We start from the raw sequence: 17,692 nt of genomic DNA, 5'->3' as shown, positions 1-17,692 counted from the left end.
TGGATGAACTTTTATGATGGACAGATGCACTTTTATAATGGATAGATGCACTTTTATGATGGATAGATGCACTTTTATGATGGATAGATGCACTTTTATGATGATAGATGCACTTTTATGATGGATAGATGCACTTTTATGATGGATAGATGCACTTTTATGATGGATGGATGAACTTTTATGATGGATGGATGAACTTTTATGATGATAGATGCACTTTTATGATGATAGATGCACTTTTATGATGGATAGATGCACTTTTATGATGGACAGATGCACTTTTATGATGGATAGATGCACTTTTATGATGGATAGATGCACTTTTATGATGGATGGATGAACTTTTATGATGGATAGATGCACTTTTATGATGATAGATGCACTTTTATGATGGATAGATGCACTTTTATGATGGACAGATGCACTTTTATGATGATAGATGCACTTTTATGATGGATAGATGCACTTTTATGATGGATAGATGCACTTTTATGATGGATGGATGAACTTTTATGATGGATGGATGAACTTTTATGATGCTCTTTTATGATGGATAGATGAACTTTTATGATGCTCTTTTATGATGGATGGATGAACTTTTATGATGGACAGATGAACTTTTATGGGCTTTAAATTTTGGACTACCTTTCACTGCCATTTTAAAGCTTGTACGAGCCAGGGCATTTATTATTATAACTCTGATTGTGCTCGTCTGAAAGAGGAACGTCTTCTATTTTAAAATGCATTATCAAGTTAAAGGAATTTTAATAAACATGCATTTATTCTAGTATGTAAATTACTGGTGCATATAATCAAGAAAGGACTCGAAGAGTGGCAGCTGCGCTCTCTCTCTCTCTCTCTCTCTCTCTCTCTCTCTCTCTCTCTCTCTCTCTCTCTCTCTCTCTCTCTCTCTCTCTGTATCCTCTCGGATGAACATCACTTCTCCGGACTCTACGATGAAAGCCAGACCTCTCCTCATCCTCCACTCCTGCTTCTCTCTGCTTTCTCTTCTGTCGGGTGAGTCAGATCCGAACCTTCGGCTACTTGTTGTGAAATATTAATATGCTCAAGTGTTATTTTCACGAGTGCACATGAGACACATATACAGATAAAATAAACGATTTTGCATAGGCTATATTTATATATTTACTGTGTTTCGTGTAGATCGGATGTTGGATTTTTTTTATAATACACGTTAATCTCTCTGTGACAACATGCCCCGATATTCCACGGACTCGGACATTAAACACATCTAACACACACTATTGTTTTAGGCACAATAAAGATAGCCATATCTTACATTTAAAGTCTAATGTTGTACAATGATCAAACTATCCTTACTAATAGCTAATGATATTAACATGTCAGGCTTGATATTAAAAAACGTGCATTGTGCAATAAAGAAGTGCTCCAAATAAAGTTAAATTATAATTGTTGTATAAGTAAGTCTCAAGCAATATGTCAGTAAATATGTGACCCTGGACCACAAAACCATTAGGGTCGATTTTTGGAAATTGTGATTAATAAATCAGCAATAAATAATCTGTACGTTGATATGTGGTTTGAAAATCTGAAATCTGAGGGTGCAAAAAATCTAAATATTGAGAAAATCTCCTTTAAAGTTGTCCAAATGAAGTCCTCAGCAATGCATATCACTACTAATAATACATTTAGGATATATTTACAGTAACAAACTGTCTTCATGGAACATGGTCTTAATATCCTAATGATTTTTGGCATGAAGAAAAAATGTATAATTTTGACCCGTACAGTGTATAGTTGGCGACTGCCCCGGATAATGATTTTTATAAATTTTCAGGATTGTTTAATTTATAGAAAGCTGACGTTTTTGGTCAATTTAACGCATCCTTGCTGAATAGAAATATTCAACAGTCTGATCTCAAAGCTATGATGATATGTATTTAATTTCACTTTGTTGGTTTTTATTTAGTTTTTTGTGTGCTGCTACCTTGGCCAGGGCTCACTTGTAAATGAAATATCTCAATGTGATTGTATTCCCTGGTTTAATAAAGGTATAGTAAAATAATAATAATATGGGTTGAGCATGTGTTTTCTTGGCCTGTAATCAGGATTATAGTGTTATATGATGGTGTGTGTGTGTGTGTGTGTGTGTGTGTGTGTGTGTGTGTGTGTGTGTGTGTGTGTGTGTGTGTGTGTGTGTGTGTGTGACGAGACGAGGCGCTTTGTCCCATTGCTCGTCTGTAAGTCAGTGTCTGCTAAATGAATGTTGGTCATCAGTGTTTGGCAGCCTGCGCTCCTGTAATGCTCGAGTCTGTGGTTTATGATCCTGAGGTTATGGAGTGTATTTCTGGTCCTGATTCAGGGGTTTTCTGCTCCGATGCTGAGCACAGGCTGTTCTCCGGCATCTTCTCCGGTTATAACCAGCACATCAGACCAGTGGAGAACGTGTCGGACCCAGTTGTGGTTCAGTTCGAGGTGTCCATGTCACAGCTGGTCAAAGTGGTGAGTGAGTTCAGATTTTCACAGATCTCACATGATTTCCGATGTGTCGAGGATTAGTCAGCTGCAAATATGGTTTGACCCCCAAAAAAAATTCTAACAAAAGGTTTCTCAGTGGTTTACAGTAGTATCAGATGAACTTAAAAACATACTAAAAGTTTACCAAAGTTTGACTCCAAGAAAGTCCCCATTTTCAAAATGGCGGCTGTCAGGTCCTTAAAATGACCATTACTCATTCGTATTTCTCTTAGACCAGGAATAATAGTGCCTGATACATGTTTTGGCCATATAATATTTGAATTAGCACATCTGCATGATAGATAAGTGATTACAAGTACAATTATATATTAAGGCAATTGGTTACAAGCATATTTATGCAAAAAATAAGTATAATTCCCACACTGTAAAAAAAAGGCACATTTTGATCTTTTGCAGTACAATCAACAATGTTAAACTGACTTTAAAAAATGAGTTACATCTTGTTTAACAAATAAAAAGAAGTTTAACATTTCTTAACTTATTTTGATGAGTTAAAACAATGTAAAAACATATGTTGTCATAACTTATTGAACATATATTTTTTTATAGTGCATTAAGTCATTTCATATTTCTCATTTCTCATATCGGTTTGACTACACATCAAACTCCACACTCAAGTGTGTTAAAAATAACTTTGAAGCAGTGTTAAAGTTAATGAGATAATTAAATGATTGAGTGGTGATTGACGATTAGTGATGAACACCTGCTGTTAACAAGTAGATTTGCTGAAGGGAAGAGTCACCATTATGGTGATTAGTGTTTGCTTTGGTTGAATTTTTTACTTTTAAAACATTTTTTCCTGGCTGCTTTAACTGTGTTTAGAAAAACAAACTTGCTGTGGCAAAGAAAGCACAGAGAGAAAATGTCTTCAGGTATCGTTATATTTTGATAGAGACATAATCATCATGTAGTTAACCATTTTAGAGGGTTCACACATTGTTTAAGATCAAAGTTATACAACTGCAATTTAAGCTTCTGCCAAGTCTGTGTTTTAGCAACAGAAAAAAAGGGTATGAATGCAAAAACACGTACTGAGTTGGACTTACATGAAACAGGCTAAATCATTTACATCTCTGGTTCACCCCAAACAAAGAAAAAACCTTAATCTCCCAAAAAAACATGTATTCCATAAGTATGTAATTATGTCAGTGCAATTAAGACAAGTCCAATGGATTCATAAACCCAGATAACATGGGGTCAGACACCAAGATTACTTGGCTAGGTCAAATAATGAAGGAGTTAGGATACTTTAAGGCCTTCCTGCCCACCTTGGACGCCATCTTGAAATTTACGCCTTTCTAGTTGTCAAACATTGGTAAATATTTAGTATGTTATTAAGGACACATAATACTGCAAAAAATAGCTGAAACATCATCATCATGAACCGAATCATGAATCAATATGTGTTTGTTATTTTTGGACCCAAATGTATTTTGGATGCTTCAAGAGACTCTAATTAACCCACTGATGTCTCATATGGACTACTGTGATGATGTTTTTATTCCCTTTCTGGACATGGACAGTATAGTGTGCATACACTTGCATACGCTCTCGGACTAAATATAAAATATCTTAAACTGTGTGTGAAGATGAACGGAGGTCTTACGGGTGTGGAGCGACATTAGGGAGAGGAGTTAATGACAGAAGATTCACTTTTGGCTGAACTAACCCTTTAAGCCCGACTGAAGTGCTTTGAAACACGTCGCATTATTCAATGTGTTGACGTAATTTCTGCTGAAACGGCTCCAGCTGTTAGCAGCTCCTCCCCTTTTTTGAAACAGCCAATAGCGTTTCGTTAATATACAGTTTGACTAGAGCGGACCTTTCTGTTTGGTAAAGCCAGTTTCCTCCAACCGTTTATCATCATAATCTCCTGCACATCGTTTTGAAATGCAGCATTCTGTGCAGAATTAAAATGGGTCGATATGTTTGTTGTCAGCGCCGACTCGCGCATATGATCCGCGCTGCGCTCTCGTGTCTGCAGTCTAACTTTAGACCACAGCCGTTGGTGTGTGTGTGTGTGTGTGTGCGTGTCTGCTGCGGTGCGTGAAACTAACGTGAAAACAGACTTCATTCTTCAACAAATGAAAGCATATTTACACTGAAACGTTTCCTATCGCATATATAGTGTGCTCTGTGCCTTATGTAGAAATGAGTAAATGTGTGTTAACAACTGACCAATCAGCCGCAGCTTCAGCAGCGTAGGGGGCGGGGCTTTAGAGTCTAGAGGGCATTTGATTGGACAGAAGAAGATTTGACGAGAAGGTGAAGTCTGTGATGATGTCATCAAAATCTGAGATTCGTTTTAGCGGAAGTGAGAATTTTGAAAGCTTATATCTCCTAAATGCAAATTTTGCCGTTGTTTTGGAACACAGCAGCTTATTCATAGCGTACGGCTAACACAGTCACACTAAAAGCTAAACAAATTCAATTTTGATTTCAGTGTGTCCTTCCTAATACAAAAAAAAAAAAAAAAACAGCTGAAAACCCTTTTGTTAGAATTTATTTAGGGTTAGGTTTTTTCTCCATATAAGCAGCCGCCTTCAGAGCAAGTGCATTTGCTTGAGCTTCATTGGCTGTGGCTTGGTGAAAAGGTTTCTGTGAGGCGCGGGAGCTCTTAAAGGGACAGGTCACCCAAAAATGAAATTCTGTCATCATTTACTCTCCCTTATGTTGTTCCAAACCTGTATGAGCTTCTTTGTTCTGCTGAAGACAAAGAGGATATTTGGAAGAATGTTCAGAGAGAACAACCATTGACTACCATAGTATTTTTTTTTTCTCTGCTTGGTTATGAACATTCTTCCAAATATCTTCTTTTGTGTTTAGCAGAGCAAAGAATCTCATACAGGTTTGGAACAACATGACGGTGAGTAAATGATGACAGAATTAAATTTTTGGGTGACCTGTCCCTTTAAGAGCTCCCCCGCCGTGAGCTTCACACCCTGATCAGATCATAAATTAAGTTTCAACCAATCATTATTGTGTTTCCATCCAAAATTGTGAGATTAACTTGTGAACATAACTGAAATATTGCATAAAACATTTGTGAATAAAGCATCCGTGTTTCCATGTGTTTGTTTTTTTGTTGCACTTTGAGAGATTTAGTCAGTAAGTGTGTTTCCATCCAATTTATTTACATCTTGGCATTTCCATCCAGTGTTTTTTTTTTAATGCAATATCCCGAAATGTGCTATAAAACAGGTGGATGGAAAATGGCTATCGATTGTGTGTCCAGATTACACTGATCAAGCATAACATTATGAGCACCTTCTTAATATATTGTGTTGGCCCTTTTGCTGACCCGTGGAGGCATGGACTCCACCAGGCCACCTTCTTCCATTGCTCCGTGGTCCAGTTCTGATGCTCACGTGCCACTGTTGGTGCTTTCGGCGGGGTCAGAGGTCAGAGGTCACCCTGACTGGTCCATACGCCTCAAACTGAGCTGCTCTGTGTATTCTGACAGCTTTCTATCAGAACCAGCATTAACTTCTGGAGCAGTTTGAGCTCCAGTAGCTGGTCTGTTTGATCGGACCCCACGGGCCAGCCTTCGCTCCCCACGGTCATCAATGAGCCTTGGCCGCCCATGACCCTGTGGCCGGTTCTCCACTAGTCCTTCCTTGGAGCACTTTTGATAGATACTGACCACTGCAGACCGGGAACAGCCCACAAGAGCTGCAGTTTTGGAGATGCTCTGACCCAGTCGTCTAGCCGTCACAATCTGGCCAAACTCGCTCAAATCCTTACGCTTGCCCATTTCTCCTGCTTCACACACATCAACTCTGAGGACACAATGTTCACTTGCTGCCTAATATATCCCACCCACTAACAGGAGCCGTGATCAAGAGATCATCAGTGTTAGTCACCGGTCATAATGTTATGCCTGATCGGTGTATTTGAGCATTAAAAAGTCCTCTAGAAATAACACTTAAAATGATGAACTGTGATGGCTAGGCCTTCGGGCGAAGGGACTCAGGTGGTTCTCCGAGCTCAGCCCATCTGCGAGACGAGCCGCTCAGACTGACGGCTGGAGAATGATCGCTTATGACAGCCTGTTTCTTCTTTAAGATGTAAAATATTAATCTGGAGCCGTGTTGGATTCCCGCAGGGGATTTGTCTGAGACGCTCTGTTCCTTTTTTCACAGGATGAGGTGAACCAGATTATGGAGACCAATCTTTGGCTGCGACATGTAAGCTCATGCATTATTCATGCTCATCATCGATTGAAAGGTCATTGATTCATTTAGATAACTGAACACCGTTTCATTCGCTATCTGTGCAGTCACTGTTTAAAATGATTGGTTTTAATAATTCCCAGTGGAAAACAGATGCAAATCTGGATGAGCTGTGAATGTTTGTACATGTTAAACATGAATCACGTACAAACCTTTTAATTGATAAAACATGGTAAAAACCATACTAAAGGTGCCTAATGACCTCAATCCACAAGCTCCAGCTTTACTTAAACTTGCAGTTGGACTTGCAGAAAACAATTATGTTGCCTTGGTTTGAATATTACTGTGTATTAGTTCATTGTAAACTCATTATTACTGCTTTTGTTTCTTTATAAGAATTTGTCTGTCAGAAGTGTAATGAACTGTTGTTAGCGGTTTACATTTACAGTGCGCCACGTGAAGAGAACATTATAAGTAAACATCGGGTTATGTGCTTCTCCAGGCCATGAGGATGACAGGATTGTGGTCTCAGTTTATCCCCAGATGTCTAATATTTTTAATTAAATGAAGACTGGGAATGGTCTACTTAAACAAGACAGCTTCAGATTGCCAGAAATGAAGGAAGTGCATCTCATCATTTGTTTAGAGAGGGATTATGTGAAGAGGATTTTTTAAAAACTCCGTCCAAGAATAGACGAATACAGCAAAGATGGCCTAATCAAATCAAATTAAGTTAATCGCGCTGGTCATTAACATTTGGATGCTCAAACTAATCAAATGTAATACATAATTAATTCACCTGTGTGGAAATACATACAAAATATTTAAACAACTGACCTGGACAATAGAAATAACTCTGCATCTATTGGCCGCGTCAGATATATTATATATATATATATATCGGCTGCATGTCCTCTGAGTTTTGCTCTTGTTCTGACACCGCCTGCAGGAAAGCAAATGAGAGCATGGCTTATAGCCATATTTCTGAAACACTCTTAATGCCTTAATATTAAAAGATCCACCGCTGTGTTCCTCATGCCAGACTCAAGTAGCCTTGAACAAAATGTGCTTGGTAAACTTTTACTCAGCAAACACTTGGGAAGAAATTTACAATGCATGCTTTAAAATATAAAAATTATTTAAACATTTATACAGGTTTTTAAACTAATCTTTTATACTATTTCAACTTGTTCCTCACCATGAACATAGCCAAGTAAGCTGGCGTTAAAACACCAACCAACCAAACATCTTCTTGAACATCTACAGTGATTTTGGAATACAGAATGTAAATCAGCATTATGCACAAGCCTGATGCAAATACACTATATTGCCAAAAGTATTGTGCCGCCCCTCCAGATCCCTGAGTTCAGGTGTTCAGTCTCTTCATGGCCACAGGTGTATAACTCCAGCTCTCTGCCTGCAGACGCTTCTACACACATTAGTGAAAGAATGGGTCGCTCTCAGGAGCTCAGTGAACTCAAGGGGAATCATTGGGGACAACCACAAAGTGTTAAATCCCAGAGCGGGGTCAGCGCATGCTGAGGGTCACAGTGCACAGAAGTCTCCAACTTTCTGCAGAGTCAACAGCTCCAGACCTCCAGACTTCTGTGGCCTTCAGATGAGCTCAAGAACAGCAGAGAGAGCTTCATGGAATGGGTTTCCAAGGCCGAGCAGCTCATCCAAGCCTTATATCACCAAGAGCAATGCAAAGCGTGGGATGCAGTGGAGTAAAGCAGCCGCCACTGGACTCTAGAGCAGTGAGACGTGTTCTCTGAGCGACCAATCACGCTTCAGTCTGACAATCCCATGGACGAGTCTGGGTTTGGCCGTCGCCAGGAGAACGGGACTCGCCTGACTGCATTGTGCCAAGTGTAAAGTTTGGTGGAGGGGGGATTATCATATACCAAGACATTTTGGACAATTTCATGCTCCCGACTTTGTGGGATCAGTTTGTGGACAGCCCCTTCCTGTCCCAGCATGACTGCGCTCCAGTGCACAAAGCGTCGCTCCATAAAGACATGGATGAGGAGTTTGGTGTGGAGGAACTGGACTGGCCTCCACAGAGTCCTGAGCTCAACCCGATAGAACAGCTTTGGGATGAATTAGAGCGGAGACTGAGAGCCAGGCCTTCTCGTCCAACATCAGTGCCTGACCTCACAAATGAGCTTCTAGAAGAATGGGCAAAAATCCCCATAAACACACTCCTAAACCTTGAGGAAAGCCTTCCCAGAAGAGCTGGAGCTGTTAGAGAGGGTGGGCCGACTCCAGATTAAACCCCACGGGTTAACAATGGGGAGCTCATGTGTGTGTAACACTTTTGGCAATATAGAGTACCTCTAATGTTCCCAAAATGTTCAAAATGTCCAGTTTTCTAAATGTTTTTTCTTGGTAACTTGAATGTTGAGGAAACATTCCAAATCATCATTCTTCAAATGTTACTTTTGAATGTTTTCTGAAACAAGAAGTAACATTAGACAAACATCCAATAAAGGAAAACACCTTCCATGAATGATGTACACACAATGCTTTTGTGCTAATGTTTTAAGAACAGCATTAAATACCAGACATCTCTGAACAAACCTTACTGGATGAACGTTTGTTCATATCTTTGAGAGAACATCAAACATCATTCATATTGTGTGCTTACAAACTCTCTGAACTATTTCGAATTTTTATAGGTTTGGAATGATTATAAGCTCAGGTGGAATCCCAAGGATTTCGGAGGAGTCGAGTTTATCCGTGTGCCCTCCAAAAATATCTGGAAGCCGGATATTGTGTTGTACAACAAGTAAGTCTGCCGGTTCCGGTATGCTCCTCGCTGCAGTATTACCAATTCCAGTCCTTCAAGATCTGTTTCTGTTTCCAGAGCTGGACAGTCCCTCAGCTCATTTACTCGAGTCCTGTACTGAAGTTCACTGTTTGAGTCTCTGTGCTTTACTGGAGTATTATTCTTTCTGTAATCTTCTGACTTTAACTTCACTCCATCTGAAAGACAAATATCGTCCTCTTTACTCCACTACATTTCTATCAAGGTCCTCGAAGTGGAAAGTCGTTTCTGTCGCAGCTTTGAAAGCCAATGATGATTTTTTTCTTCTTTTAAAGGTGTTTGGGTTTTTGCAGAAAGCCTTTCAGGAATCACTCTTGTAGAGTCTCGTGAAGTTCAATGATTTCACAGCATTTATTAAACACTGATTTATAGTTTAGAGCAAAATGGAAGAAGACGGATGTCCAAATGCTCATTTAGTGGAGGATTCACATAAACAAAGTTGATTCTGTCTTCAGTGAAGGTGAACAGTGTGAGAATATCAGATGTGTGTCAGTGTATTGGATCCGTGCATTCGGCCTTAAAGTGACAGCAGCTTTGTAACTTTTCTACAAGTATTTAAATGAGTTTAAGTTAGTCGTCTGCTAGTGTGTCAGATGGAGCGTCACTGACTGGCTTAAACCATGATGGCATAATGTGCATTTATACGACTATAATACAATAATGCGGCGACATAAAGGAGGAAATGTACTTTTGATACTTTAAAAATGAATACTTCTGTACTTTTACTTGAGTAAAAATCTGTTTTTACAGCTTTCACTCGGAACAGAGTAATATTTATCCAGCAGTACTGTTACTTTTACTCAAGTAATGAAGTTTAAACTCAAGTAAAGTGTATTTGTCCACCTCTGTCTGTTTTCAAACCACAGTGCAGTCGGAGATTTCCAGGTGGACGATAAAACGAAAGCTCTTCTGCGCTACAATGGAGACGTGACCTGGATCCCACCGGCCATCTTCAAGAGCTCCTGCAAGATCGACGTCACGTACTTCCCATTCGACTACCAAAACTGCACCATGAAGTTCGGCTCGTGGACCTACGACAAGGCCAAGATCGACCTGGTGCTGATCGGCTCCACCATCAACCTGAACGATTTCTGGGAAAGCGGCGAGTGGACGATTATCGACGCTCCCGGATACAAGCACGACATTAAGTACAACTGCTGCGAGGAGATTTACACGGACATCACGTATTCTCTCTATATCCGGCGCCTTCCGCTGTTCTACACCATCAATATGATCATTCCCTGTTTGCTCATCTCCTTCCTGACGGTTCTGGTCTTCTATCTTCCCTCCGACTGTGGCGAGAAAGTTACGCTGTGCATTTCCGTCCTCCTTTCGCTCACGGTTTTCCTCCTGGTCATCACGGAAACCATCCCATCCACATCTCTAGTCATCCCTTTAATCGGAGAGTACCTTCTTTTCACCATGATATTCGTCACGCTCTCCATCGTGATCACGGTTTTTGTGCTCAATGTGCATTACCGCACTCCGAAGACGCACACCATGCCGAATTGGGTGCGGCGGGTCTTTCTCAGTTTGCTTCCGCGGGTCATGTTCATGACGCGGCCCGAGAGAGATCCGGAAAGACCCACGAAACCGTGCGCTCTTCACGCTCCATCTGCTGTATCACATCATCCTCATCTCCTTCTGTGCACAACTGAGCTCAACAACCTGGCCGAGGCGTCCAAGATGGCGTCCGGCTTTCTGTGCAGAGAAGGCCGATGCACATGCTGGAACCAACACGGCACCGAAGCGGGAGAAGACGGAGGAAGAGGAGCCAGTCCCTGCTCCAGCTCCGAGTCCTCTGATGGGTTTCTGTGCATGTCGGCTCTCTCGCCACAGGTCAGAGAAGCCATTGAGAGCGTAAAATACATCGCAGAAAACATGAGGCTACAGAATGAGGCCAAGGAGGTAAGAGAACTGGTGTAGTGCTGAAGACCAAACATTTAGAAGAACATTTAGCCAAGCGAGGTGTCATATGACATTTGTGCATTAATGCATTATATTGCATTAAAGGTCTAATGTTAATGCATTCCATGGAAGTTGCAATATTTAATTGTTGAAAATATTAAATCAGATTTTTTAATGGGAGTTTATTGAGCTTATAGGCAATATATATATATATATATATATATATATATATATATATATATATATATATATATATATATATATATATATATATATATATATATATATATTAGGGCAGGGACTTTGACCCGTTAATTAAGATTAATTAATTACGGGACTTTAACGTGTTAATTAATAATAATTACGCAAAAAATAAATTATTTTAACCGCACGTATTTTTGCATCGCGGAACGTTTTTCAATGAATGCGTTTCGACGGACCGATTATACTGGAACACCAACTAGCACTCCGAAGTCACGACGGTCACCACAACAACAAACCATAGTGAACATTTACGAAGAAGCTGATGAGACCGCTTTGCTCGGCCCCGTGGATGGGAAAGTTTGTTTTAAAAAACGAAAGGATGGAAGCGTCGACAAGAGCACGGTTGTGTGCAAGCTATACAACAAGGAGTTTGCGTGTCACCGCAGCACATCGAGCCTCAAATATCACAAATATGCTTTTGCTACACTTAATGGCAAACATTGCTCTGGTCTGCTGGACTGAAATAAATAAGCAATATTTTGTTGATTAAGCTTATGTATTCAGTCATTATTCAATGGTATACTAAAAATCCATGTGAAAAATGACTTCTCATTGTTCTCAGGTCAAATATTTATATGCAATTAAAATGCGATTCATTTAGATTAATTAATTACAAAGCCTCTAATTAATTAGATTAATTTTTTTAATCAAGTCCCGGCCCTAATATTTATTCAAATGTGTTTTGCATTATATGAGGTGCATCAGGAGTTTTTGGCTCATATGCAGTGGGGCAATAATGTATTTAGTCAGCCACCAACTGTGCAAGTTCTCCCCCTTAAAAAGATGGGAGAGGCCTGTTATTTTCATCATAGGTACACTTCAACTATGAGAGACAGAATAAGATAATAATCCAGAAAATCACATTGTCTGATTTTTAAAGAATTTATTTGCAAATTATGGTGGAAAATAATTATTTGGTCACCTAAGATTTCTGGCTCTCACAGACCTGTAACTTCTTCTTTAAGAGGCTCCACTGTCTCGTTACCTGTATTAATGGCACCTGTTTGAACTCGTTATCAGACGCCTGTCCACAACCTCAAACAGTCAGACCCTAAACTCCACTATGGCCAAGACCAAAGAGCTGTCAAACGACACAAGAAACAAAATTGTAGACCTGCACCAGAGAGCTGGGAGAGAGACCTGGAGAGAGCTGCAACCAAAGTAACAAAGGCTACCATCAGTAACACACTACGGCTCCAGGGACTCAAATCCTGCAGTGCCAGACATGTCCCCCTGCTTAAGCCAGTACATGTCCGGGCCTGTCTGAAGTTTGCTAGGGAGCATTTGGATGATCCAAAAGAAGATTGGGAGAATGTCATATGGTCAAATGAAACCAAACTAGAACTTTTTGGTAAAGACTCAACTTGTCGTGTTTGGAGGAGAAAGAATGCTGAGTGTCACCATACCTACTGTGAAGAATGGGGGGGGGGCATCATGCTTTGGGCTGGTTTTCTGCAAAGGGAGCAGGACGACTGATCCGTGCAAAGGAAAGAATGAATGGAGCCATGTAACATCAGTGCTCTAGAGGAGATCTGAGGGAGGAATGGGCCAAACTACCAGCAACAGTGTGGAAAAACCTTGTGGAGACTTTTAACTTCTGTCATTGCCAACAAAGGGTATATAACCAAGTATTGAGATGAACTTTTGTTATTGACCAAATACTTATTTTCCACCATAATTTGCAAATAAATTCTTTAGAGGGGTGGTAAAACACATTCTTTCGAAGGCTGGATTGTGTTTGCGGGCTGCATTGTAACGTGTTCATGCTTCGTTTTTAAAAAAATACATTATTTTTCACACACTTTACTGTTATTGTACTCTGCTCTGTGTTTCCTTGTAAAAACGGTCTGATGGTTTCTGGGCTCTATAAAGCCGGTCCCTCAAAAATACACAATGGGTTCAGATTGGTTAGCTGACCCAGCTGTGTTGTGATTCGCTAACTGCCTAGCGTACTCCAGCCTACTCTTCTCCACAGGAGGAGGGGTTTATGTAAATTTTGGAGCTGCTGATGTCAGCGAATGTCTGTAGTTCCTACCGGCCGTTTGCTGTAGTCCATAGAAATTGATTTCTTTAAAAGCAAATATCTCCCTTTGCTTCAAAATTTGAACGTTGTAACTTTACAGATGTTGTTTATGCACAGCAACATTAAACACTAGCTAAAGTTAGAAAAGTAATATCGTGTTTTACCGCCCCTTTAAAAATCAGACAATGTGATTTTCTGGATTTCTTGTTCTCATTCTGTCTCATATATGAGACAGAATGAGAACAAGAAATCCAGAAAATCACATTGTCTGATTTTTAAACGTTCAACTATAGTTGAAGTGTTCCTATGATGAGAAATTTACAGGGCTCTCTCATCTTTTTAAGTGGGAAAACTTGCACAATTGGTGCATATACTTATCAATATCTGCCAATAATCTTAGTAAGATGATATTTAAATAGTTTTATGATCAGAGCTCTGTAATTTTAAAAGATATAATGCAATGCAATGATGATTGAGAGATGACCAAATAAACCTCTCATATTTTATACTCATGATTTTTCTAATAAATGATATCTGGATAATTAAGTAAACTTCAGTCTGGCTGAAATATTACTAACAGTGTGTGTGTTTACATGCACGTTCTTAATCTGATAATGCCTAATAATCCGACAATGATCATGGTCATGTAACCGCGGTAACCCGTTTTCTTTTATCTGAGTAAGGTCATGAACATAAACCGCTCGACACAGGTCGTTTTCTTCCTCTTAGCCTGATTTCGTGCTGCATGTAAACCCATTAACCTGCCTTCCGTCGGCTTATTGAAGTGCTCATGTGTGATCGGTGACAAAAACGCAAACTTTTTAACACATTTAAACGCATCCAGACAGAGCGAGCATTTTGCATGAAATAAGGACATATTTCACAAACTCAGACTCTCTAAAGATGTGTTCTCATCTCATTCAGAAGTAGAAGAGGTTCAGTCAGACGCTGCATGAGGGATAATATGAGCCGTAAATCTCCCGCTGACTCGCTGCAAGCCCCAGTATATTGATACGCATCGGTACTCCTGAAAGCCTTCTAGCGATCCCCACGGTGGGCGCTTTATTAACATCACAACTGACGAAACATTAGACAAACTAAAGTCAGATACGGACATTATTATTTTTGACATCACTACAAGGAAATAACCGGTTTATTAATAAAGTCATGTAAACGCGGTTTACTTGCGTTGTCAGTTTACTGATTATTTCAATAAGCTGATTTTTTTGAGTTATCAGCTACTGGTGTGCATGTAAACGCTCCCAGTATAAAAGTTATACAGCGTATCAGGTCAGATCTGACACGTGACGCATGAGCTGAAGGACATTCACACTAAAGGTCTTTTACCTGATAAAATGTCACTGAGACGACAGAAGGCATGGAGGAGATTGTGTGCTTTAGGTTTTTCTAATGTGAGATATAGAGTTTAATGTCTTGCTTCCGACTCTTGTCTTCAAAGGTCCAGGATGACTGGAAGTATGTAGCGATGGTGATTGATAGGATCTTCCTGTGGGTGTTTGTCCTGGTGTGCATTCTGGGAACGGCCGGCCTCTTCCTGCAGCCGCTGCTGTTGGCTGAGGACATGTGACCCTAACCCTTCAAGACCAGCATTTGGATAGCCACAATCTAATTTTAGCAAATTTTTACGTATTGATCCCATGTTTTGTTCAATGAAAAGACTTAAGGGTTAAACTGGATCTACATCATCGGGAAAGTTTCCACGCACCCAACGGCTCACTCTCCTCCGGTGTCCATTCACATTCTCATCAAAGCCATGCAACCCTGTGTCCTTATACACGGATAAAAAGTCTGGACTCAATATTTGGCGAGTGCTTATGGAAATGTTGGAGTATTCAGTGTCTTAAAAGAATAATTCACCCAAAAATTTATAATACGCCAATTTGTATGCCATTTTGGCGTGCTATCAACACGCATAATTGCTTTTTAGCGTGTTCATCAACGCCATTCTGGCCTCCATTGACTTAGATTACCTTGTGATTGCGTGTTAATATAAACACACACACACACACACACACACACACACACACATATCTTGTGTTTTTGTGAATTATGTGGATTTTCCATTAGTGTAATGGATTTACACTGTACAAACTGTACATTCTATCCCCCTACTCTACCCCTGTCCCTAAAGCCACCCATCACACACACACACACACACACACACACACACACACACACACACACACACACACACACACACACACACACACACACACACACACACACACACACACACACACACACACACACACACACGTTTGTTTTTGTGACATTCCATAGGCGTAATGGTTTTTATACCGTACAAACCGTATTTTCTATCCCTTTACACTGCCCCTAAACCTACCCATCACACACACACACACACACACACACACACACACAGGTTAGTTTCAATGTAGACATTCACGCAGATAGCTTAAAATGTGTACAGATAACACGCCACTTGGCTTTAGAAGTCTTTGTCATGTTGACATTTTGTCTTTTTTTCTTCTTCTGTGGTTCCAGAAATGTTGTATTTAGAACAGTTCTCACACAGGTCTTTTCCACAGCTCATAGTAGCTCCAAAACATGAAAGAAAAATAAGAAAGGCAATTGCAACGTTTTTCCATAATTCTGACTTATTTTCTCGCAATTGTCTCCCAGAGAATTGCCAGAAAAAAATGTTTTATTTTTTAATCAATAAAGCACCCAAAAAGCTTGCACAACTTGTGCTGTATTAAACCTTTTCATGATGAACAGACTAGAATTGAAGTTACACACACTCTAGTCCGCTGTTTAACTGGAGAACGAAAGGATGAATCTGTTCAGTTCCTTTAAGAATCGGTCCGAGAGCACATTAATGTCCTCATGAAGATTCCTGCTTTAGTCTTGCAGGAGAAAATAACAGCACACAGGTTTAGAATGACATGCGGGTGAGTAAATAATAATGTAGTTCTTCCTTTTTTTATATGCGTTATCCCTTTAAAGTGTAATCAAATGTGACAACTCACATATTCATCCCTTCAAGAGATATGGCAGCTGTTTCTTTTGGTCATTTATGATCATTTTATTACATAAAACAGTCCAATCCTTTACTGTTAAGCAGCTTGCGTTCAGCACCACCTGGTGGTCACTGTGAGTAAGGCCCAGGGATCTAATCCACATGACTATTACAGGTGAAGTCTGTGAATAAACATGCTGTAATTCAGTAATGGGTACATGTTAATATACTCTTCCTGTAGAATGTAAAACCTTAATGCACATTTCCACCTTTTCAAGCAATCCTGCAAATAAAGAAACCCTGAGAAATATGAACGTCTTCTGTTCTACTGTCACGAAGTTGGCAGGTTTGTAAATGATTTATCTTTGGTCTTGTGAGATTTGTGCATTTCTGAATATGTGCCCCTGGCTGCATTGGCATCGATCACAGAACGTATAACTCTTTATAACACACTGAACATTACCGTCATGCACCTTTATCTGAAGACTCGACTGAAAGTCCAGCATTAACAACAATCATTTAACACAAATCAATTGTTCCTGGCAGTGGCAATGAGAAGCAAACTGACATCCAGAAAAATGAACTTTAAAGCAAGTGTGTTGAATTGAATTGCATCTTCATTTATACATCCACTAATGCCTTTAACTCAAGGGTTTCTCCGCTTAAAAACAGGGTTAGATCCTTCAGGCCCTTCACACTCAATGCAAATGTTCGGCTAGATGAAGATTTTACATTTTATCATCAGGTGTGAACATTTGCACACTGACAAAACAAGTTACTAATTTTATTACTCATCAGAGTAAACCTGGCATGATGACAACATGTTACTTAATAACTGACATCATGCTTTAAATAACTGGTTTATGCAGAGCACTAAAGGGCAAACCTCCGGCTCTTGAGATAAGTCACATCAAATGTGCTTTGAATTAGGCATTGAAGTACAAAAGTTTATGCAGTAATGACTTGCATCTCAAAGC

General features: G+C 39.8%; 1 protein-coding gene across 1 annotated transcript; it reads left to right on the top strand.

Annotated features, from left to right (window-relative positions):
- The first annotated feature begins 943 nt into the window (after positions 1–943).
- On the top strand, positions 944–15,728 carry chrna3 (cholinergic receptor, nicotinic, alpha 3). The gene is made up of 6 exons (XM_067419260.1): positions 944–1,017; positions 2,345–2,484; positions 6,663–6,707; positions 9,371–9,480; positions 10,386–11,427; positions 15,174–15,728. The coding sequence occupies exons 1-6, from the start codon at positions 957–959 to the stop codon at positions 15,300–15,302; spliced, it is 1,527 nt and encodes a 508-aa protein (XP_067275361.1). The 5' UTR covers positions 944–956; the 3' UTR covers positions 15,303–15,728.
- Positions 15,729–17,692: the final 1,964 nt, after the last annotated feature.

Source organism: Pseudorasbora parva, chromosome 16, assembly GCF_024679245.1.
Source record: "Pseudorasbora parva isolate DD20220531a chromosome 16, ASM2467924v1, whole genome shotgun sequence".
NCBI classification, from domain to species: domain Eukaryota; kingdom Metazoa; phylum Chordata; class Actinopteri; order Cypriniformes; family Gobionidae; genus Pseudorasbora; species Pseudorasbora parva.
The sequence above is the reverse complement of the archived record's forward strand: the minus strand, read 5'-3'. Positions and strand labels throughout refer to the sequence as shown.